This window comes from Sander lucioperca, chromosome 21 (assembly GCF_008315115.2).
Source record: "Sander lucioperca isolate FBNREF2018 chromosome 21, SLUC_FBN_1.2, whole genome shotgun sequence".
Classification (NCBI taxonomy): domain Eukaryota; kingdom Metazoa; phylum Chordata; class Actinopteri; order Perciformes; family Percidae; genus Sander; species Sander lucioperca.
Window position 1 is genome coordinate 19,868,055 of NC_050193.1, and position 22,669 is coordinate 19,890,723.

The 22,669-nt window shown below is 51.4% G+C and overlaps 1 protein-coding gene across 1 annotated transcript in view; it reads right to left on the bottom strand.

Moving 5' to 3' along the window:
* The window catches only part of LOC116060877 (ceramide synthase-like), a 31,651-nt gene that overhangs the window by 3,726 nt on the left and 5,256 nt on the right, over window positions 1-22,669 (bottom strand). Inside the window, exons 3-5 of the mRNA XM_031314636.2 lie at window positions 1,409-1,613; window positions 966-1,061; window positions 284-393 (exon numbers count right to left, since the gene is read on the bottom strand). Of these exons, the coding sequence (XP_031170496.1) occupies window positions 284-393; window positions 966-1,061; window positions 1,409-1,613 (411 nt within the window). The remainder of the gene's footprint in view (window positions 1-283; window positions 394-965; window positions 1,062-1,408; window positions 1,614-22,669) is intronic.

Below are 22,669 nucleotides of genomic sequence, written 5' to 3' on the forward strand. Positions count from 1 at the left end.
TACTTACATTAAATGTTTAAAATCTGTTACATAAGGTACTGCTTATATTATTTCACCATCTGTACACAAATGTAATTAGTGAATGCACGTGTCCGTGAGGGGGGCTGCATGGTAATGTGGGCTGGTGTGACTACAGTGCCAGGGCTGAATTTTGGTCCCAGTCCGCCCCTGCTAACACCTTCACATTAGAAAACATCCCTTATATTATATTCATGTATTTATACTTATATTACATGTACACATCAGAATCAGCTATATTAGCCAAGTACTTGAGGTCAGTTACCTGCTGTAAGCGTAGTACAGGTACGGGAAGAGTAACACCCGACAGCTGAAGAAGGTCAGCAGCATCAGGACGCCGTTAACTTTGTGCAGCAGAGTGTGCTGCTTCCTGTACTGAAGAGAGAAGAAAGTTCAGAGCGAGGAAGTACGGAGGCTGAGGAGGGACATGTTTGGGCGACACGATTAGGGCCATTGTAGGTTCAAAATAAATGAATATGGAGCGAGGAAGGGGGTAAATATTCTGAGAAAAATCTCTGAATTTCCAAGACTGAAATCGTAAATTTACTAGAAATTAATCACGGATTTTGTCTGAGGTCAAACTGGTAAATTCACTAGAAAAAAATCACAAATTTACTAGAAAAAATCTCAGATATTCTCTGAGATTAAAGTGGTACATTGATGAGAAAATAACTCACAAATTTATGAGAAACAAATCCCAATTTAATGTGAAATAATCTTTGATACTGTGAGGTTAAAGTGGTAAATTTACGAGAGAAAAAAAATCACAAAATTACGAGAAAATAAACTCTGAACTGGTCCTTTTCTCAAAAGACAAAAGGTCTTTTTATTTGAGAGAATTTGCTTATTATCATGTTATCAGAAGATACATATATATCTGTTTATTTCTGTGGGTTCTGGGGTTACCTGGATCAGGACTTATATATTTCTGTGGGTTCTGGGGTTACCTGGATCAGGACTTTGGCCAGACAGACGAACGGCGTGCTGAGCTCCGCCAGAAACAGAACTCCCTGGAAGAAATCACCTTTCCCCTGACGCCACAGCTGATACACACACACACACACACACACACATAGACACACACACACACACACACACACACACACACACACACACACACACACACACACACACACACACACACACACACACACACACACACACACACACACACACACACACACAGACAGACAGACAGACAGACAGACACAGACACACACACACACACACACACACACACACACACACACACACACACACACACACAGGTTAATTAACCGGCTCTTCGGTCAGTTCATCAACACTAATGGAGACTACACTTGAACCAATCAGAGAGCAGGACCCATCGATGCAGACTACACTTGAACCAATCAGAGAGCAGGATAGTCACCAGCGAGGCGGGGAAGCAGAAGGCCACCATGAAGACGTGATGCAGCACCATGAGCTTCTCTCTGCGCAGGTAGCCAGCCACAGCAGCCCCCACCCCCTCGTGACCTTTGACCTGCAGCCGGTGCCGGTAGCACAGGAACATGGCGTAGATGTCGTAGGCAAAGTACGGCGTGGCGAATAGGATGTAGGTGTCGGTCAGCCAATGACTGAGCAGGGAAACAGGAAGAGAGTCAGAGTGCAGGTCAGAAACAGCAAGACGCTATTTTGAATAAACATTTAAAGGTGCAGTAGGTAAGACTTCTTCAGTCTTCAGATGCACCAATCAGGGACAGGGGGCGTGTCTAACTGTTCAGATACACCAATCAGGGCCAGGGGGAGTGTCTAACTGTTCAGATGCACCAATCAGGGCCATGGGGGGGGGGGTGTCTAACTGCGTGTCAATCACTGCTCATGCACACGCATCCATTCTCCCTTGTGGGGGGAGGGGCTTAGGAGACCGTTTTGGGCTTTAGCAGAAAGGGGGGAGGGACCAAGGGGGTAGCACCATTCTGATGCTACCAAGCCATCAGCTCCCGTTAGCATCCCATTGACTGCCATTCATTCTGACGTCACTTTGACAGAGAATAACTTTACATCTGAAGAGTTTAAAGACTCTATTTGTCCATTGTTTATTTCTAAAGAAACACGACAATGTATAAAAGGCTCCATTACCTTGTACCTCACGTTATGGCTCCGTAGCAGACGTTTTTATAAAAATAGGCTAACGATTGGGTCAACCCTAACCCTAACCACGAGACTTAAAACTATCATTGTAGTGATCAATAATTAGCCTGTGTCTATGTTATCTCCTTACATATACCTACGCTCTCCGTCTCTGCTAGATTGGGAATGATTGAGATTTCTCTTGGCACAGCTACCAGAAGACTTCCAACTTTCAGACAGGTTGCTCACGTCACATCTACGTCTTCAAGCTCAGTTGGAGGCTGCTCAGTAACGCTCAGCCATCACCGGGAAAGAGACTTCACTGGTCTCCGTCCAGAGACACGGGACCTGCTGGTCCAGTTATATATAGGCTATATGTCTATGGGAGGGACTGAGAAGTTGTCAATGTTGTAATATTTTGGCTAAGTCCTGGATCTTCACAGTCCTCCCTACAGCACCTTTAAGATAACTTGTATCTGTGTGTGGTCTGGAGGAAAGTCTAGTGACTTTTAGAGACTATTTTATATTTATTTATTCACCTGTTTTGCACTTTTGCTGAATTTTCGCAAGCTCCGGACGGAGCCACGGTGCCTCTGCTAAATAGTCTCAGGAAGGAACTGGTTTTGGTGGAACATGTGGACGTTCAAAAGTAGTTTTAGTGGTGCAACAGAAAACTCAGATTGGACAGATAGACTAGCTAGCTGTCTGGATTTACCCTGAGACAGACAGACAGACAGACAGACAGACAGACAGACAGATAGTCTAGCTAGCTGTCTGGATTTACCCTGAGACAGACAGACAGACAGACAGACAGACAGACAGACAGACAGATAGTCTAGCTAGCTGTCTGGATTTACCCTGAGACAGACAGACAGACAGACAGACAGACAGACAGACAGATAGTCTAGCTAGCTGTCTGGATTTACCCTGAGACAGACAGACAGACAGACAGACAGACAGACAGACAGACAGATAGTCTAGCTAGCTGTCTGGATTTACCCTGAGACAGACAGACAGACAGACAGACAGACAGACAGACAGATAGTCTAGCTAGCTGTCTGGATTTACCCTGAGACAGACAGACAGACAGACAGACAGACAGACAGACAGACAGACAGGCAGACAGACAGACAGACAGGCAGACAGACAGACAGATAGTCTAGCTAGCTGTCTGGATTTACCCTGAGACAGACAGACAGACAGACAGACAGACAGACAGACAGTCTAGCTAGCTGTCTGGATTTACCCTGAGACAGACAGACAGACAGACAGACAGACAGACAGACAGATAGTCTAGCTAGCTGTCTGGATTTACCCTGAGACAGACAGACAGACAGACAGACAGGCAGACAGGCAGACAGACAGACAGATAGTCTAGCTAGCTGTCTGGATTTACCCTGAGACAGACAGACAGACAGACAGACAGACAGACAGACAGTCTAGCTAGCTGTCTGGATTTACCCTGAGACAGACAGACAGACAGACAGACAGACAGACAGATAGTCTAGCTAGCTGTCTGGATTTACCCTGAGACAGACAGACAGACAGACAGACAGACAGGCAGACAGGCAGACAGACAGACAGATAGTCTAGCTAGCTGTCTGGATTTACCCTGAGACAGACAGACAGACAGACAGACAGACAGACAGGCAGAGAGACAGACAGACAGATAGTCTAGCTAGCTGTCTGGATTTACCCTGAGACAGACAGACAGACAGACAGATAGTCTAGCTAGCTGTCTGGATTTACCCTGAGACAGACAGACAGGCAGACAGACAGACAGACAGATAGTCTAGCTAGCTGTCTGGATTTACCCTGAGACAGACAGACAGACAGACAGACAGACAGACAGGCAGACAGACAGACAGACAGATAGTCTAGCTAGCTGTCTGGATTTACCCTGAGACAGACAGACAGGCAGACAGACAGGCAGACAGACAGACAGATAGTCTAGCTAGCTGTCTGGATTTACCCTGAGACAGACAGACAGACAGACAGACAGGCAGACAGACAGACAGACAGATAGTCTAGCTAGCTGTCTGGATTTACCCTGAGACAGACAGACAGACAGACAGACAGACAGACAGACAGACAGACAGACAGACAGACAGATAGTCTAGCTAGCTGTCTGGATTTACCCTGAGACAGACAGACAGACAGACAGACAGACAGACAGATAGTCTAGCTAGCTGTCTGGATTTACCCTGCAGAGATCTGAGGAGCAGCTAACCATAGTCCTCACAAATCCACCGGTTAGAATCCCAACACAGAGACAGAGGAAGGGGGACGCACATCCGGCCTAAATGAAGGACATCCGGACTAAATGAGAGACATCCAGACTAAATGAGAGACATCCAGACTAAATGAGAGACATCCGGACTAAATGATAGACATCCGGACTAAATGAGAGACATCCGGACTAAATGAGAGACATCCAGACTAAATGAGAGACATCCAGACTAAATGATAGACATCCAGACTAAATGAGAGACATCCGGACTAAATGAGAGACATCCAGACTAAATGAGAGACATCCGGACTAAATGATAGACATCCGGACTAAATGAGAGACATCCGGACTAAATGAGAGACATCCAGACTAAATGATAGACATCCAGACTAAATGATAGACATCCAGACTAAATGAGAGACATCCGGACTAAATGAGGGCCATCCAGACAAAATGAGAGACATCCAGACTAAATGAGAGACATCCGGACTAAATGAAGGACATCCGGACTAAATGAGAGACATCCAGACTAAATGAGAGACATCCGGACTAAATGAAGGACATCCAGACTAAATGAAGGACATCCGGACTAAATGAGAGACATCCGGACTAAATGAGGGCCATCCAGACTAAATGAGAGACATCCAGACTAAATGAGAGACATCCGGACTAAATGAAGGACATCCGGACTAAATGAGAGACATCCAGACTAAATGAGAGACATCCGGACTAAATGAGGGCCATCCAGACTAAATGAGAGACATCCAGACTAAATGAGAGACATCCAGACTAAATGAAGGACATCCGGACTAAATGAGAGACATCCAGACTAAATGAGAGACATCCGGACTAAATGAGGGCCATCCAGACTAAATGAGAGACATCCAGACTAAATGAGAGACATCCAGACTAAATGAAGGACATCCGGACTAAATGAGAGACATCCAGACTAAATGAAGGACATCCGGACTAAATGAGAGACATCCAGACTAAATGAGAGACATCCGGACTAAATGAAGGACATCCGGACTAAATGAGAGACATCCAGACTAAATGAGAGACATCCGGCATCCAGACTAAATGAGAGACATCCGGACTAAATGAGAGACATCCGGACTAAATGAAGGACATCCGGACTAAATGAGGGACATCCGGACTAAATGATAGACATCCAGACTAAATGAGAGACATCCGGACTAAATGAGAGACATCCAGACTAAATGAGGGACATCCAGACTAAGGGCGTTTTCACACATACCTCATTTGGTCCGGACTTTCGGACTTTTTTGTTTGATCCGAACCAAAATTAGAGGTGTGAAACCTCCCCTGGACCACGGTCCGGATCAAAAGACCAAATTTTGGTCCGATAAAAAGAGGTGGTCTCGGTCCGGACCAAACTGAACCATGGTCCGGTTCGTTATAGTGTTGAAAGCATTTTTTGGATGGTTCGGACTTTCGGACCAAATACAAGGAGCTCTGGCAGGCTCTCCTTGTGTTACAAGACCGGGGAAGATCCTTTAAGGAATAGCTCGGTGCTTAGTGTGTAGGCTACATGAGAGAGTGACGGTGTCAGCGCTCAGAGCAGACAGCTGTCGGCTATCAGAGCAGAGAATACATCAGCAGTTTATTTGTTAAGTGGTAGTAAATGTACAGTGTAGGTTTCCGTTTGTCTCTGAATAAATTCTCCAGAAAGAAAGTTCCCGTGTCTCGCTTCTCAACATCACAACAAAACAAAAAGAGCCGCGGCAGTAGAGGAGAGCAGCAGTCAGTAGGAGAGCAGCAGTCAGTAGGGGAGATCAGCAGTCAGTAGGAGAGAGCAGCAGTCAGTAGGAGAGAGCAGCAGTCAGTAGGAGAGCAGCAGTCAGTAGGAGAGAGCAGCAGTCAGTAGGAGAGATCAGCAGTCAGTAGGAGAGAGCAGCAGTCAGTAGGGGAGAGCAGCAGTCAGTAGGAGAGAGCAGCAGTCAGTAGGAGAGCAGCAGTCAGTAGGGGAGCAGCAGTCAGTAGGAGAGAGCAGCAGTCAGTAGGAGAGAGCAGCAGTCAGTAGAGGAGAGCAGCAGTCAGTAGGAGAGAGCAGCAGTCAGTAGGAGAGAGCAGCAGTCAGTAGGGGAGCAGCAGTCAGTAGGAGAGATCAGCAGTCAGTAGGAGAGCAGCAGTCAGTAGGAGAGAGCAGCAGTCAGTAGGAGAGAGCAGCAGTCAGTAGGAGAGAGCAGCAGTCAGTAGGAGAGAGCAGCAGTCAGTAGGAGAGAGCAGCAGTCAGTAGGAGAGAGCAGCAGTCAGATGAAAAAACTCCGACACAGAGAGAGGAGATGAGAGGACGGGGAAGTCCATCTACAAACCAATCAATTATATGTATCTGGAGACGCAGCTCACGTATGTGATGACGGCAGGAAGTAGTTTTGTCACGTAGAGATCTTTAGTGCGCTTGCATAACTGCAGTGTGAAACCAAAACTTACCGGATCAAATGTAGACAATGTAACAAAAACATGAACCTTGGTCCGGACCTTGGTTCAGACTTTCAGGTGTGAAAACACCCTAAATGAAGGACATCTGGACTAAATGAGGGACATCCAGACTAAATGAAGGACATCCAGACTAAATGAAGGACATCCAGACTAAATGAGGGACATCCGGACTAAATGAGGGACATATGGCTGAATTTCCGGCGGTACCGGAGCGATCCCAGAAGTGGAAGGTCGTGGATATAGACTGCAGACTGGTGCTGGATGGAACATAGCTGTGTTAAAATGGACCCATGCATGTCTGATCATTCACTGATGAAGATCATTAGAGTCCTGCTTCATCAGCTGATCTAGAATCTTGTTTTAATGTTTAGATTTTCTAGTTTTGTGTTGCAGATTCCTCCGATGACGTTGATGTGTTTGAGATTAACAGACTGAGATGTTAAAGTGGAGTTTTAATGTGGCAGCCGCTGCCAGAGTTCACTTAGTGCTGACATTTGAATTTTAGCAAATGAGGAACCTCCTCTCCACTTTGACTGGGAAATGATTTACTGACAACACACACACACACACACACACACACACACACACACACACACACACACACACACACACACACACACACACACACACACACACACATACACACACACACACACACACACACACACACATACACACACACACACACACACACACACAGACACACACACACACACACACACACACACATACACACACATACACACACAGACACACACACACACACACAGACACACACACACACACACACACACACACACACAGTGCGTTTCACTATCTATGTGGGGACCCGTCATTGACATAATGCATTCCCTAGCCCCTTACCCTAACCTTAACCATCACCACTAAATGCCTAACCTTAACCCTTACCCTCACCCTAACCATAACCTAATTCTAACCCTAATCCTCAAACCAAGTCTTAACCCTCAAACAGACCTTTAACCTTGTGGGGTCCAGCATTTTGGGCCCACAAAGCTGTCGGGACCCCACAAGTATACTGTATTCCCGGTTTTTGGACCCCACGAGTATAGTTAAACAAGAACACACAGACACACACACACACACACACACACACACAAACACACACACACACACACACACACCCTGTCATCATTTGTTTCCCAGCATCCTCAGCGTGCAGGATTAGTTTTAGCGTCTTAGAGACTGAAATAGCTCGGCTCAGATGGTAATCAGATTACAGACGGACTGAACACACCAGTAGCTCCAGTTAGTTTTAACAATCAACACTGAACGTTCAGCTGTACCATTCATAACGGAGTTCAACAACATCACCCAATCACAGAGCTGAACAACAACATCACCCAATCACAGAGCTGAACAACAGCAGGCTCAGGGCTGCTTTAAGCTACATGCTAACAGCAGCTAATGAATGATTAGTGCCTTTAGCTCTGCAGGTTTCTGGTCATGAACCAACGGATTGGACACATTAAAATGTTGACCTGATGAAAAGTCAGAGGAAAGTTCTTACAGTTCAACCTGAGGGGAACATGAATGAGGAACCACATTTCACGGTGGCGCTAGATGATGAAAAGTCAGAAGGATTCATCCTCTGGGGACCATGAATGTCTCAACAAAATATCATCTAAGTCCGTCCAATAGTCGTTGAGATATTTCAGTCTTGACCAAAGTGGTGAATCCCACAGCAGCTCCAGAGCCACGGTTACAGGAACGACTGAAAACTTTACCACCGTTTTAAACATTCGGGGCGTACACACTCCTCTAAACGCCACTGCAACTCCTCAAAGGCCTCGGGAAACTAACGCTTAGGCCGGTTACACACTGGATGCGTCGCGTGAGCGTGGCGTTTCTGTTGCGTCTCAACTGCGTGGCGTCTGCGTGGATGTTTCTGTGTCCTACCACCAGAAGCGTGTCTGACGCGGCGCTGCTGCTGCTGCTAGGTACAGGGAGGGCTGATCTCGGGACGTAGCGCCGACACATTCAAACTCTGACAAATGATGGGCTGTCTGTTTCTAACAACTTAGTGTAGCTGTAGAGAGCCTATAGAGCCTCTCTGATGTTGGCCGTCACTCAGAACACACACTACGTTGTTATTGTAGCCTCTCCTCCCCTTTATATATCGGCTTGTTCCACGTATGGGGAGAGAGTTGTTAAACATTAATATATAGCTACTGATCTGATTAAAGCCAGACAACGTCGGCAGTATTGACTGCAAAATATGTTACAGAATATTTCCTTCTGTATGAAAGGTGCTATATTTGAAAATCTTTTCTCTGAAATGTTTTATTACATTTATATCTACATTGATGTCAAAACCTCGAGACTTTCAAACATCAAGATGTCATTTATTAATATGCATTTGTGTCTAAATGACATATAAACATATTTTCCTATTCTATTTTGTCAGGAAACGCTTCCAACACGCTCGCGTCTCGCGTGAAAAATAGGCGTCGGTACTATTTCTGGCAGGCACGCATCTCAGGCAGGCAGTGTGTAAGCTCTACCCATGGTAACCCATGGGTAGATAGGTAACCTGTTACCATGGGAGCCAAAATATAAACGGACACGCCACACAGCTGACACGCTCACAAGACGCATCCAGTGTGTAACCGGCCTTAACCTTCACCATCTTACAACAACCTTAAGGACACATTTCTTAGTTTCCTTTCTTTAAGTTTTCTCTTAAAGGAGCTCTAAGCGATGTTGGGTGACGTTACTTCTTGTTGACGTTCAAAGTATTTTCAAACAAAACGAAGACTAGCTCGCTCCTCCCTCCTCATCACCTCCTGGAAAGCAGGAGACCGCCTTCGCAGGTGACTTGGACATTGTAGTGGTGGAGGAAGTACTGAATCTCAGTACTTAAGTAAAAGTACAAATAACCAGAGACATATTTACTTTAGTAAAAGTAGAAGATGTCCACTACCACAAACAAGACCAGCTGGCTTTTAAAAGAAGTTTTCCAAACCAGCATAAAACGGATATATGTTGTTAGAATGGGAATGTGGTTGGTTTTATTCATGCATGTATTTTATGTGACGGTCAGTTAGACTTTTTGGGGGAAAACTGATCAGAAAATGTAACGCAACATTGTAGAAATGTAGTGTAGAAAGTATAGATAATTGCTGCAAAATGTAACGAAGTAAAAACCACTCCATTTTGGCCCTATAAATAGTGATCAATCACCAAGTAACGCAGATTTAATCAGTTTAATGTCACGACCTGTCCGTGACTCAGGCTGTTTCCTTTTTTATGGTCTTCTGTGAGTGTGTGGAGTGTGTGGAGTGTGTGGAGTGTGTGGAGTGTGTGGGAGTGTGTGGAGTGTGTGTGGAGTGTGAGGGAGTGTGTGTGTGTGGAGTGTGTGGAGTATGTGGAGTGTGTGGGAGTGTGTGGGAGTGTGTGTGTGTGGAGTGTGTGGGAGTGTGTGTGTGTGGAGTGTGTGGAGAGTGTGTGGAGTGTGTGGAGTGTGTGGGAGTGTGTGGGAGTGTGTGTGTGTGGAGTGTGTGTGTGTGGAGTGTGAGGGAGTGTGTGTGGAGTGTGTGGAGTATGTGGAGTGTGTGGGAGTGTGTGTGTGTGGAGTGTGTGGGAGTGTGTGGGAGTGTGTGGGAGTGTGTGGAGTATGTGGAGTGTGTGGGAGTGTGTGGAGTGTGTGGGAGTGTGTGTGTGTGGAGTGTGTGTGAGTGTGTGTGGAGTGTGTGGAGTATGTGGAGTGTGTGGGAGTGTGTGGGAGTGTGTGGAGTATGTGGAGTGTGTGGGAGTGTGTGGAGTGTGTGGGAGTGTGTGTGTGTGGAGTGTGTGTGAGTGTGTGTGGAGTGTGTGGAGTATGTGGAGTGTGTGGGAGTGTGTGTGTGTGTGTGTGTGTGGAGTGTGTGGGAGTGTGTGGGAGTGTGTGGAGTGTGTGGAGTGTGTGGGAGTGTGTGTGTGTGGAGTGTGTGGGAGTGTGTGTGAGTGGAGTGTGTGGAGTGTGTGTGGAGTGTGTGGAGTGTGTGGGAGTGTGTGTGGAGTGTGTGGAGTGTGTGGGAGTGTGTGGGAGTGTGTGTGGAGTGTGTGGAGTGTGTGGGAGTGTGTGTGTGTGGAGTGTGTGGGAGTGTGTGTGTGGAGTGTGAGGGAGTGTGAGGGAGTGTGTGGAGTGTGTGGGAGTGTGTGTGTGTGTGGGAGTGTGTGGAGTGTGTGGGAGTGTGTGGGTGTGTGGAGTGTGTGGAGTGTGTGGGAGTGTGTGGAGTGTGTGGAGTGTGTGGGAGTGTGTGGTGTGTGTGGGAGTGTGTGGGAGTGTGTGGGAGTGTGTGGAGTGTGTGGGAGTGTGTGGGAGTGTGTGTGTGTGGTGTGTGGAGTGTGTGGGAGTGTGTGGAGTGTGTGGGAGTGTGTGGGAGTGTGTGGAGTGTGTGGGAGTGTGTGGGAGTGTGTGGGAGTGTGTGTGTGGAGTGTGTGGGAGTGTGTGGAGTGTGTGGGAGTGTGTGTGTGTGTGTGGGAGTGTGTGGGAGTGTGTGGAGTGTGTGGGAGTGTGTGGAGTGTGTGGGAGTGTGTGGGAGTGTGTGGAGTGTGGAGTGTGTGGGAGTGTGTGGAGTGTGTGGGAGTGTGTGTGTGTGTGTGTGGAGTGTGTGGGAGTGTGTGGAGTGTGTGGGAGTGTGTGGAGTGTGTGTGTGGAGTGTGTGGGAGTGTGTGGGAGTGTGTGGAGTGTGTGGAGTGTGTGGAGTGTGTGGGAGTGTGTGGAGTGTGGAGTGTGTGGGAGTGTGTGTGTGTGGAGTGTGTGGAGTGTGTGGGAGTGTGTGGAGTGTGTGGGAGTGTGTGGAGTGTGTGTGTGTGGAGTGTGTGGAGTGTGTGGAGTGTGTGGAGTGTGTGGGAGTGTGTGGAGTGTGTGGGGTGTGTGGGAGTGTGTGGTGTGTGGAGTGTGTGGGAGTGTGTGTGGAGTGTGTGGAGTGTGTGGAGTGTGTGGGAGTGTGTGGGAGTGTGTGTGTGGAGTGTGTGGAGTGTGTGGAGTGTGTGGAGTGTGTGTGTGTGGAGTGTGTGGAGTGTGTGGAGTGTGTGGAGTGTGTGTGGAGGAGTGTGTGGAGTGTGTGGGGTGTGTGGGAGTGTGTGTGTGTGTGGAGTGTGTGGGAGTGTGTGTGGAGTGTGTGGAGTATGTGGAGTGTGTGGGAGTGTGTGGGAGTGTGTGTGTGTGTGGAGTGTGTGGAGTGTGTGGGGTGTGTGGAGTGTGTGGGAGTGTGTGGAGTGTGTGGGAGTGTGTGGAGTGTGTGGAGTGTGTGGAGTGTGTGGAGTGTGTGGAGTGTGTGGAGTGTGTGGAGTGTGTGGGAGTGTGTGGAGTGTGTGGGAGTGTGTGTGTGTGTGTGGAGTGTGTGGGAGTGTGTGGAGTGTGTGTGGAGTGTGTGGGAGTGTGTGTGTGTGGAGTGTGTGGAGTGTGTGGAGTGTGTGGAGTGTGTGGAGTGTGTGGAGTGTGTGGGAGTGTGTGGAGTGTGGAGTGTGTGGGAGTGTGTGGAGTGTGTGTGTGTGGAGTGTGTGGGAGTGTGTGGAGTGTGTGGGAGTGTGTGGAGTGTGTGTGTGTGGAGTGTGTGGGAGTGTGTGGGAGTGTGTGTGTGTGTGGAGTGTGTGGGAGTGTGTGGGAGTGTGTGTGTGTGGAGTGTGTGGAGTGTGTGGGAGTGTGTGGAGTGTGTGGAGTGTGTGGAGTGTGTGGAGTGGTGTGTGGAGTGTGTGGGAGTGTGTGGAGTGTGGAGTGTGTGGGAGTGTGTGGGAGTGTGTGGGAGTGTGTGGAGTGTGTGGAGTGTGTGGAGTGTGTGGAGTGTGTGGGAGTGTGTGTGTGTGGGTGTGTGTGAGTGTGTGTGGAGTGTGTGGAGTGTGTGGAGTGTGTGGGAGTGTGTGGGAGTGTGTGTGTGTGGGAGTGTGTGGGAGTGTGTGGGAGTGTGTGGGAGTGTGTGGAGTGTGTGGAGTGTGTGGGAGTGTGTGTGTGTGTGTGTGTGTGTGAAGTGTGTGGGAGTGTGTGGAGTGTGTGTGTGTGTGGTGTGTGTGGAGTGTGTGGAGTGTGTGGAGTGTGTGTGTGTGTGTGTGGAGTGTGTGGAGTGTGTGGGAGTGTGTGGGAGTGTGTGGAGTGTGAGGGAGTGTGTGTGTGTGGAGTGTGTGGAGTATGTGGAGTGTGTGGGAGTGTGTGTGTGTGGAGTGTGTGGGAGTGTGTGTGAGTGGAGTGTGTGGAGTGTGTGTGGAGTGTGTGGAGTGTGTGGGAGTGTGTGTGGAGTGTGTGGAGTGTGTGGGAGTGTGTGGGAGTGTGTGTGGAGTGTGTGGGAGTGTGTGTGTGTGGAGTGTGTGGGAGTGTGTGTGGTGTGGGAGTGTGGGGAGTGTGTGGAGTGTGTGGGAGGTGTGTGTGGGAGTGTGTGGGAGTGTGTGTGGAGTGTGTGGAGTGTGTGGAGTGTGTGGGAGTGTGTGTGTGTGTGGAGTGTGTGGGAGTGTGTGGAGTGTGTGGAGTGTGTGGGAGTGTGTGGGAGTGTGTGGAGTGTGTGGAGTGTGTGGGAGTGTGTGGAGTGTGTGTGGAGTGTGTGGAGTGTGTGGGAGTGTGTGGGAGTGTGTGTGTGTGTGGGTGTGTGGAGTGTGTGGGAGTGTGTGTGGAGTGTGTGGAGTATGTGGAGTGTGTGGGAGTGTGTGTGTGGAGTGTGTGGGAGTGTGTGGGAGTGTGTGGGAGTGTGTGGAGTGTGTGGGAGTGTGTGGAGTGTGTGTGTGTGTGGAGTGTGTGGAGTGTGTGGGAGTGTGTGGAGTGTGTGTGTGTGGAGTGTGTGGGAGTGTGTGGGAGTGTGTGGTGTGGAGTGTGTGGGAGTGTGTGGGGGTGTGTGGAGTGTGTGGAGTGTGTGTGGGAGTATGTGGAGTGTGTGGGAGTGTGTGTGGAGTGTGTGGGAGTGTGTGGAGTGTGTGGGAGTGTGTGTGTGTGGAGTGTGTGGGAGTGTGTGGAGTGTGTGGGAGTGTGTGGAGTGTGTGGAGTGTGTGGGAGTGTGTGGAGTGTGGAGTGTGTGGAGTGTGTGGAGTGTGTGGGAGTGTGTGTGTGGAGTGTGTGTGTGTGGAGTGTGTGGAGTGTGTGGGAGTGTGTGGAGTGTGTGGAGTGTGTGGAGTGTGTGGAGTGTGTGTGTGGAGTGTGTGGAGTGTGTGGAGTGTGTGGAGTGTGTGGGAGTGTGTGGAGTGTGTGGGGTGTGTGGGAGTGTGTGTGTGTGGAGTGTGTGGGAGTGTGTGTGGAGTGTGTGTGGAGTGTGTGGAGTGTGTGTGTGTGTGGTGTGTGGAGTGTGTGGAGTGTGTGTGTGGAGTGTGTGGAGTGTGTGGAGTGTGTGGAGTGTGTGGAGTGTGTGGAGTGTGTGGAGTGTGTGGAGTGTGTGGAGTGTGTGGGAGTGTGTGGAGTGTGTGGGGTGTGTGGGAGTGTGTGTGGAGTGTGTGGAGTGTGTGGAGTGTGTGGGAGTGTGTGGAGTGTGTGTGTGTGTGTGTGTGGAGTGTGTGGGAGTGTGTGGAGTGTGTGGAGTGTGTGGGAGTGTGTGGGAGTGTGTGTGTGTGGGAGTGTGTGGAGTGTGTGGAGTGTGTGGAGTGTGTGGAGTGTGTGGAGTGTGTGGGAGTGTGTGGAGTGTGTGGGAGTGTGTGGAGTGTGTGTGTGGAGTGTGTGGGAGTGTGTGTGTGTGGAGTGTGTGGAGTGTGTGGAGTGTGTGGAGTGTGTGGGAGTGTGTGGAGTGTGTGGGAGTGTGTGTGGAGTGTGTGGAGTGTGTGGTGTGTGTGGAGTGTGTGGGAGTGTGTGGAGTGTGTGGGAGTGTGTGGAGTGTGTGTGTGTGTGGAGTGTGTGGGAGTGTGTGGAGTGTGTGTGGGAGTGTGTGTGGAGTGTGTGGGAGTGTGTGGGAGTGTGTGTGTGGAGTGTGTGGAGTGTGTGTGGAGTGTGTGGGAGTGTGTGGAGTGTGTGGAGTGTGTGGGAGTGTGTGGAGTGTGTGGGAGTGTGTGTGTGGAGTGTGTGGAGTGTGTGTGTGTGTGGAGTGTGTGGAGTGTGTGGGAGTGTGTGGGAGTGTGTGGGAGTGTGTGGGAGTGTGTGGAGTGTGTGGGAGTGTGTGGAGTGTGTGGGAGTGTGTGTGGAGTGTGTGGAGTGTGTGGAGTGTGTGGAGTGTGTGGAGTGTGTGGGAGTGTGTGGAGTGTGTGGGAGTGTGGAGTGTGGAGTGTGTGGGAGTGTGTGGAGTGTGTGTGTGTGTGGAGTGTGTGGGAGTGTGTGGAGTGTGTGGGAGTGTGTGGAGTGTGGTGTGTGGAGTGTGTGGAGTGTGTGGGAGTGTGTGGAGTGTGTGTGGGAGTGTGTGGAGTGTGTGGGAGTGTGTGGGAGGTGTGTGTGGAGTGTGTGGGAGTGTGTGGAGTGTGTGGAGTGTGTGGAGTGTGTGGGAGTGTGTGGGAGTGTGTGGGTGTGTGGGAGTGTGTGGAGTGTGTGGAGTGTGTGGAGTGTGTGGGAGTGTGTGGGATGTGTGTGTGGAGTGTGTGGAGTGTGTGGAGTGTGGAGTGTGTGGAGTGTGTGGAGTGTGTGGGAGTGTGTGGAGTGTGTGGGAGTGTGGAGTGTGTGTGTGGAGTGTGTGGAGTGTGTGTGGTGTGTGGAGTGTGTGTGGAGTGTGTGGAGTGTGTGGAGTGTGTGGGAGTGTGTGGAGTGTGTGGGAGTGTGTGGAGTGTGTGTGGAGTGTGTGGGTGTGTGTGTGTGGAGTGTGTGGGAGTGTGTGGAGTGTGTGGGAGTGTGTGGAGTGTGTGTGTGTGTGGAGTGTGTGGGAGTGTGTGGTGGTGGAGTGTGTGGAGTGTGTGGAGTGTGTGGAGTGTGTGGGAGTGTGTGGAGTGTGTGGAGTGTGTGGGAGTGTGTGGAGTGTGGAGTGTGTGGAGTGTGTGGGAGTGTGTGGAGTGTGTGGAGTGTGTGGGAGTGTGTGGTGTGTGTGGAGTGTGTGGAGTGTGTGGAGTGTGTGGAGTGTGTGGGAGTGTGTGGGAGTGTGTGGAGTGTGGAGTGTGTGGAGTGTGTGGGAGTGTGGAGTGTGTGGGAGTGTGGGTGTGTGGAGTGTGTGGAGTGTGTGTGGAGTGTGTGGAGTGTGTGGAGTGTGTGGGAGTGTGTGGGTGTGTGGTGTGGGAGTGTGTGTGTGGGTGTGTGGAGTGTGTGGGAGTGTGTGTGGAGTGTGTGGAGTGTGTGGAGTGTGTGGGAGTGTGTGGGAGTGTGTGGAGTGTGTGGGAGTGTGTGGGAGTGTGTGGAGTGTGTGGAGTGTGTGGGAGTGTGTGGAGTGTGTGGAGTGTGTGTGGAGTGTGTGGGAGTGTGTGTGTGTGGAGTGTGTGGAGTGTGGGAGTGTGTGGGGTGTGTGGGAGTGTGTGGGTGTGTGGGTGTGTGTGGGAGTGTGTGGAGTGTGTGGGAGTGTGTGTGTGTGGAGTGTGTGGAGTGTGTGGGAGTGTGTGGGAGTGTGTGGAGTGTGTGGAGTGTGTGGGAGTGTGTGGAGTGTGTGGAGTGTGTGGAGTGTGTGGGAGTGTGTGTGTGTGTGGAGTGTGTGGGAGTGTGTGGAGTGTGTGGAGTGTGTGGAGTGTGTGGAGTGTGTGGAGTGTGTGGAGTGTGTGGGAGTGTGTGGTGTGTGTGGAGTGTGTGGAGTGTGTGGAGTGTGTGGAGTGTGTGGGTGTGTGTGGGAGTGTGTGTGGAGTGTGTGGAGTGTGGTGTGTGGAGTGTGTGGGAGTGTGTGTGGTGTGTGGAGTGTGTGGAGTGTGTGGGAGTGTGTGGAGTGTGGAGTGTGTGGAGTGTGTGGAGTGTGTGTGTGTGGAGTGTGTGGAGTGTGTGTGGAGTGTGTGGGAGTGTGTGGGAGTGTGTGGAGTGTGTGGGAGTGTGTGGAGTGTGTGGGTGTGTGGGTGTGTGGAGTGTGTGGGAGTGTGTGGAGTGTGTGGAGTGTGTGGAGTGTGGAGTGTGTGGAAGTGTGTGGAGTGTGTGGAGTGTGTGGTGTGTGGAGTGTGTGGGAGTGTGTGGAGTGTGTGGAGTGTGTGGGAGTGTGTGTGTGGAGTGTGTGGAGTGTGTGGAGTGTGTGGGTGTGTGGGAGTGTGTGTGGTGTGGGAGTGTGTGGGGTGTGTGGGAGTGTGTGGTGTGTGTGGAGTGTGTGGAGTGTGTGGGAGTGTGTGGAGTGTGTGTGTGGAGTGTGTGGGAGTGTGTGGGTGTGTGGAGTGTGTGGGAGTGTGTGGGGTGTGTGTGTGGAGTGTGTGGAGTGTGTGGGAGTGTGTGGAGTGTGTGGAGTGTGTGGGAGTGTGTGGAGTGTGTGTGTGTGGAGTGTGTGGAGTGTGTGGAGTGTGTGGAGTGTGTGGGAGTGTGTGTGGAGTGTGTGTGTGGAGTGTGTGGGAGTGTGTGGGAGTGTGTGTGTGTGGAGTGTGTGGAGTGTGTGGAGTGTGTGTGTGTGTGTGTGTGGAGTGTGTGGAGTGTGTGGAGTGTGTGGAGTGTGTGTGTGTGTGTGTGTGGAGTGTGTGGAGTGTGTGGGGTGTGTGGAGTGTGTGTGTGGAGTGTGTGGAGTGTGTGGAGTGTGTGGAGTGTGTGGAGTGTGTGGGAGTGTGTGTGTGTGTGGAGTGTGTGGGAGTGTGTGGAGTGTGTGGGAGTGTGTGGGAGTGTGTGGAGTGTGTGTGTGTGTGGAGTGTGTGGGAGTGTGTGGAGTGTGTGGAGTGTGTGTGGAGTGTGGAGTGTGTGGAGTGTGTGGAGTGTGTGGAGTGTGTGTGGAGTGTGTGGAGTGTGTGGGAGTGTGTGGAGTGTGTGTGGAGTGTGTGGAGTGTGTGGGAGTGTGTGTGTGTGGAGTGTGTGGAGTGTGTGTGGAGTGTGTGGAGTGTGTGGGAGTGTGTGGAGTGTGTGGGAGTGTGTGGAGTGTGTGGGTGTGTGTGGGTGTGTGGGAGTGTGTGGGAGTGTGTGGGAGTGTGTGGGTGTGTGTGTGTGTGTGTGTGGAGTGTGTGGAGTGTGTGGGAGTGTGTGTGTGTGTGTGGAGTGTGTGGGAGTGTGTGGGGTGTGTGGAGTGTGTGGAGTGTGTGGAGTGTGTGGGAGTGTGTGGGGGTGTGTGGGGTGTGTGGAGTGTGTGGGAGTGTGTGGAGTGTGTGGGAGTGTGTGGAGTGTGTGGAGTGTGTGGAGTGTGTGTGTGGAGTGTGTGGGAGTGTGTGGGAGTGTGTGGGTGTGAGGTGTGTGTGGCGTGTGTGGGAGTGTGTGGAGTGTGTGTGTGGAGTGTGTGGAGTGTGTGGGGTGTGGAGTGTGTGGGTGTGTGTGGAGTGTGTGGGAGTGTGTGGAGTGTGGTGTGTGGAGTGTGTGGAGTGTGTGGGAGTGTGTGGGAGTGTGTGTGTGTGGAGTGTGTGGAGTGTGTGGAGTGTGTGGGAGTGTGTGGAGTGTGTGTGTGGAGTGTGTGGGAGTGTGTGGGAGTGTGTGTGTGTGGAGTGTGTGGAGTGTGTGTGGAGTGTGTGGGAGTGTGTGGAGTGTGTGGAGTGTGTGGAGTGTGTGTGTGTGGAGTGTGTGGAGTGTGTGGGAGTGTGTGGAGTGTGTGGAGTGTGTGTGGAGTGTGTGGAGTGTGTGGAGTGTGTGTGTGGAGTGTGTGGGAGTGTGTGGGTGTGTGGGAGTGTGTGGGAGTGTGTGGAGTGTGTGGGTGTGTGGGAGTGTGTGGAGTGTGTGGGAGTGTGTGGAGTGTGTGTGTGGAGTGTGTGGGAGTGTGTGGTGTGGGTGTGTGGAGTGTGTGGGTGTGTGGAGTGTGTGGAGTGTGTGGGAGTGTGTGGGAGTGTGTGTGTGTGGAGTGTGTGGGAGTGTGTGGAGTGTGTGGAGTGTGTGGAGTGTGTGGAGTGTGTGGAGTGTGTGGAGTGTGTGGGAGTGTGTGGAGTGTGTGGGAGTGTGTGGTGTGTGTGTGGAGTGTGTGGAGTGTGTGTGGAGTGTGTGGAGTGTGTGGGAGTGTGTGGGAGTGTGTGGGAGTGTGTGTGTGTGTGGAGTGTGTGGAGTGTGTGGAGTGTGTGGAGTGTGTGGGAGTGTGTGGAGTGTGTGGAGTGTGTGTGTGTGGAGTGTGTGGGAGTGTGTGGAGTGTGTGTGTGTGGAGTGTGGGAGTGTGTGTGTGTGGGAGTGTGTGGAGTGTGTGGGAGTGTGTGGAGTGTGTGGGAGTGTGTGTGTGTGGAGTGTGTGGAGTGTGTGGGAGTGTGTGGAGTGTGTGGGGTGTGTGGAGTGTGTGGGGTGTGTGTGTGTGGAGTGTGTGGAGTGTGTGGAGTGTGTGGGAGTGTGTGGGGTGTGTGGAGTGTGTGGGAGTGTGTGGGAGTGTGTGGAGTGTGTGGAGTGTGTGTGTGTGGAGTGTGTGGAGTGTGTGGAGTGTGTGGGAGTGTGTGGAGTGTGTGGGAGTGTGTGTGTGTGGGAGTGTGTGGAGTGTGTGGGAGTGTGTGGAGTGTGTGGGAGTGTGTGGAGTGTGTGGGAGTGTGTGGAGTGTGTGGGAGTGTGTGGAGTGTGAGGGAGTGTGTGTGTGTGGAGTGTGTGGAGTGTGTGGAGTGTGTGGAGTGTGTGGGAGTGTGTGGTGTGTGGAGTGTGTGGGAGTGTGTGTGTGTGTGTGTGTGTGTGTGTGGAGTGTGTGGGAGTGTGTGGAGTGTGTGTGTGGAGTGTGTGGGAGTGTGTGTGTGTGGAGTGTGTGGGAGTGTGTGGGAGTGTGTGGAGTGTGTGGAGTGTGTGGGAGTGTGTGGAGTGTGTGGGAGTGTGTGTGGAGTGTGTGGAGTGTGTGGGAGTGTGTGGAGTGTGTGGAGTGTGTGGAGTGTGTGGGAGTGTGTGGAGTGTGTGGAGTGTGTGGGAGTGTGTGGAGTGTGTGTGTGTGTGGAGTGTGTGGAGTGTGTGTGGAGTGTGTGGAGTGTGTGGGAGTGTGTGGGAGTGTGTGGAGTGTGTGTGGGTGTGTGTGGAGTGTGTGGGAGTGTGTGGGAGTGTGTGGAGTGTGTGGAGTGTGTGGGAGTGTGTGGGAGTGTGTGGAGTGTGTGGGAGTGTGTGTGTGTGGAGTGTGTGGAGTGTGTGGAGTGTGTGGGAGTGTGTGTGGAGTGTGTGGGAGTGTGTGTGGAGTGTGTGGAGTGTGTGGGAGTGTGTGTGTGTGTGGAGTGTTTGGAGTGTGTGGAGTGTGTGGGAGTGTGTGGAGTGTGTGGAGTGTGTGGAGTGTGTGTGTGTGGAGTGTGTGGAGTGTGTGGGAGTGTGTGGAGTGTGTGGAGTGTGTGGAGTGTGTGGGTGTGTGGGAGTGTGTGTGGGTGTGTGTGGTGTGTGGGTGTGTGTGGAGTGTGTGGAGTGTGTGGGAGTGTGTGGAGTGTGTGGGAGTGTGTGGGAGTGTGTGGGAGTGTGTGGGAGTGTGTGGAGTGTGTGGGAGTGTGTGGAGTGTGTGGAGTGTGTGGAGTGTGTGGAGTGTGTGGGAGTGTGTGGGAGTGTGTGGAGTGTGTGGGAGTGTGTGTGTGGAGTGTGTGGAGTGTGTGGAGTGTGTGGGAGTGTGTGTGTGTGTGTGGGAGTGTGTGGTGGAGTGTGTGGGAGTGTGTGGAGTGTGTGGAGTGTGTGGGAGTGTGTGGGAGTGTGTGGAGTGTGTGGGAGTGTGTGGGAGTGTGTGTGGAGTGTGTGGGAGTGTGTGTGTGTGGAGTGTGTGGGAGTGTGTGTGGAGTGTGTGGGAGTGTGGGAGTGTGTGGGAGTGTGTGGTGTGTGTGGAGTGTGTGGGAGTGTGTGTGGAGTGTGTGGAGTGTGTGGAGTGTGTGGGAGTGTGTGTGTGTGGAGTGTGTGGGAGTGTGTGGAGTGTGTGGAGTGTGTGGGAGTGTGTGGAGTGTGTGGGAGTGTGTGGGTGTGTGTGTGTGTGTGTGTGTGGAGTGTGTGGGAGTGTGTGGGAGTGTGTGGAGTGTGTGGAGTGTGTGTGGAGTGTGTGGGAGTGTGTGGAGTGTGTGGGAGTGTGTGGAGTGTGTGTGGAGTGTGTGGGAGTGTGTGGAGTGTGTGTGGAGTGTGTGGAGTGTGTGGAGTGTGTGGGAGTGTGTGGAGTGTGTGGAGTGTGTGTGGAGTGTGTGGAGTGTGTGGAGTGTGTGTGGAGTGTGTGGGAGTGTGTGGGAGTGTGTGGAGTGTGTGGAGTGTGTGTGGAGTGTGTGTGGAGTGTGTGGGAGTGTGTGGAGTGTGTGGAGTGTGTGGGAGTGTGTGGAGTGTGTGTGGAGTGTGTGTGGAATGTGTGGGAGTGTGTGGAGTGTGTGGAGTGTGTGTGGAGTGTGTGGAGTGTGTGGGAGTGTGTGGAGTGTGTGGAGTGTGTGGGAGTGTGTGGAGTGTGTGGAGTGTGTGTGGAGTGTGTGGGAGTGTGTGGAGTGTGTGGGAGTGTGTGGAGTGTGTGGAGTGTGTGGGAGTTTTCCGTTGCACGACTAAAACTACTTTTGAACGTCCACATGTTCCTAAAAAGTGCGTAAGTGGGGTTTAAGAACACATTTCTACGTAAGAACGGTTGGTGAATGAGGCCCAATGTCCAGAAAATACACCAACCACTGTTTTAAGGCGCTGACACACCGAGCCGATTATCGGCCGTCTGACAGCTGGCAAGGTCGGTGACTCGAGTCTGGTCGGTGTGCTCCGTGCTGTCGTCTGTTGGAGGAGCTGTCAGCCTTCATTTTGGCTGACCTGACATGTTCAGTCGGAGACAGGACAGTCGGAGACAGGACAGTCAGAGACAGGACAGTCAGTCAGAGACAGGACAGTCGGAGACAGGGCAGTTGGAGTCAGGACAGTCGGAGACAGGACAGTCAGTCAGAGACAGGACAGTCGGAGACAGGGCAGTTGGAGACAGGACAGTCAGTCAGAGACAGGACAGTCTGAGACAGGGCAGTTGGAGACAGGACAGTCGGAGACAGGACAGTCAGAGACAGGACAGTCAGAGACAGGGCAGTCGGAGACAGGGCAGTCAGAGACAGGACAGTCAGAGACAGGGCAGTCAGAGACAGGACAGTCGGAGACAGGACAGTCAGAGACAGGACAGTCAGAGACAGGACAGTCAGAGACAGAGCAGTCAGAGACAGGGCAGTCAGAGACAGGGCAGTCAGAGACAGGACAGTCAGAGACAGGACAGTCTGGGCTCACCAGGAAATGAGGAGCAGGATGAGCGTGACTAGAGTCTCTCAAAATCTGATGAAAATCTTTTAAACTGACCTTTGTTGATCTGAAATGAAGACAGATTCAGCAACTGCACGGCCTATTTCTCTCTTCAAATGTTTTCAGAAACACGTTTCGGTGAACTATTTTAGTCCAATATGAGATCGTATTCTGAACGAGCCGCCATGACAGCCGTCTGGTCGGTGTGTAACGGCCGTCTGGTCGGTGTGTAACGGCCGTCTGGTCGGTGTGTAACGGCCGTCTGGTCGGTGTGTAACGGCCGTCTGGTCGGTGTGTAACGGCCGTCTGGTCGGTGTGTCAGCACCTTTATACAAAGCGAGTGTGGGGGGAGCTGAACTATAATTTTCTTTGTTGCAGTTGAGCCGGCTAGCCAAACTTTCCTCCCAAGCAGGTGTAATTTATATTACTGTTATATTAATCATCATTAAGTCACAAAACAGTCGGGTCAGTAGGAACACTCCCAGACCTGTTCACACTCCCAGACCTGTTCACACACCCAGACCTGTTCACACTCCCAGACCTGTTCACACTCCCAGACCTGTTCACACTCCCAGACCTGTTCACACTCCCAGACCTGTTCACACCCAGACCTGTTCACACTCCCAGACCTGTTCACACTCCCAGACCTGTTCACACTCCCAGACCTGTTCACACTCCCAGACCTGTTCACATTCCCAGACCTGTTCACATTCCCAGACCTGTTCACACTCCCAGACCTGTTCACACTCCCAGACCTGTTCACAAACAGTTTTCCGTTGCACGACTAAAACTACTTTTGAACGTCC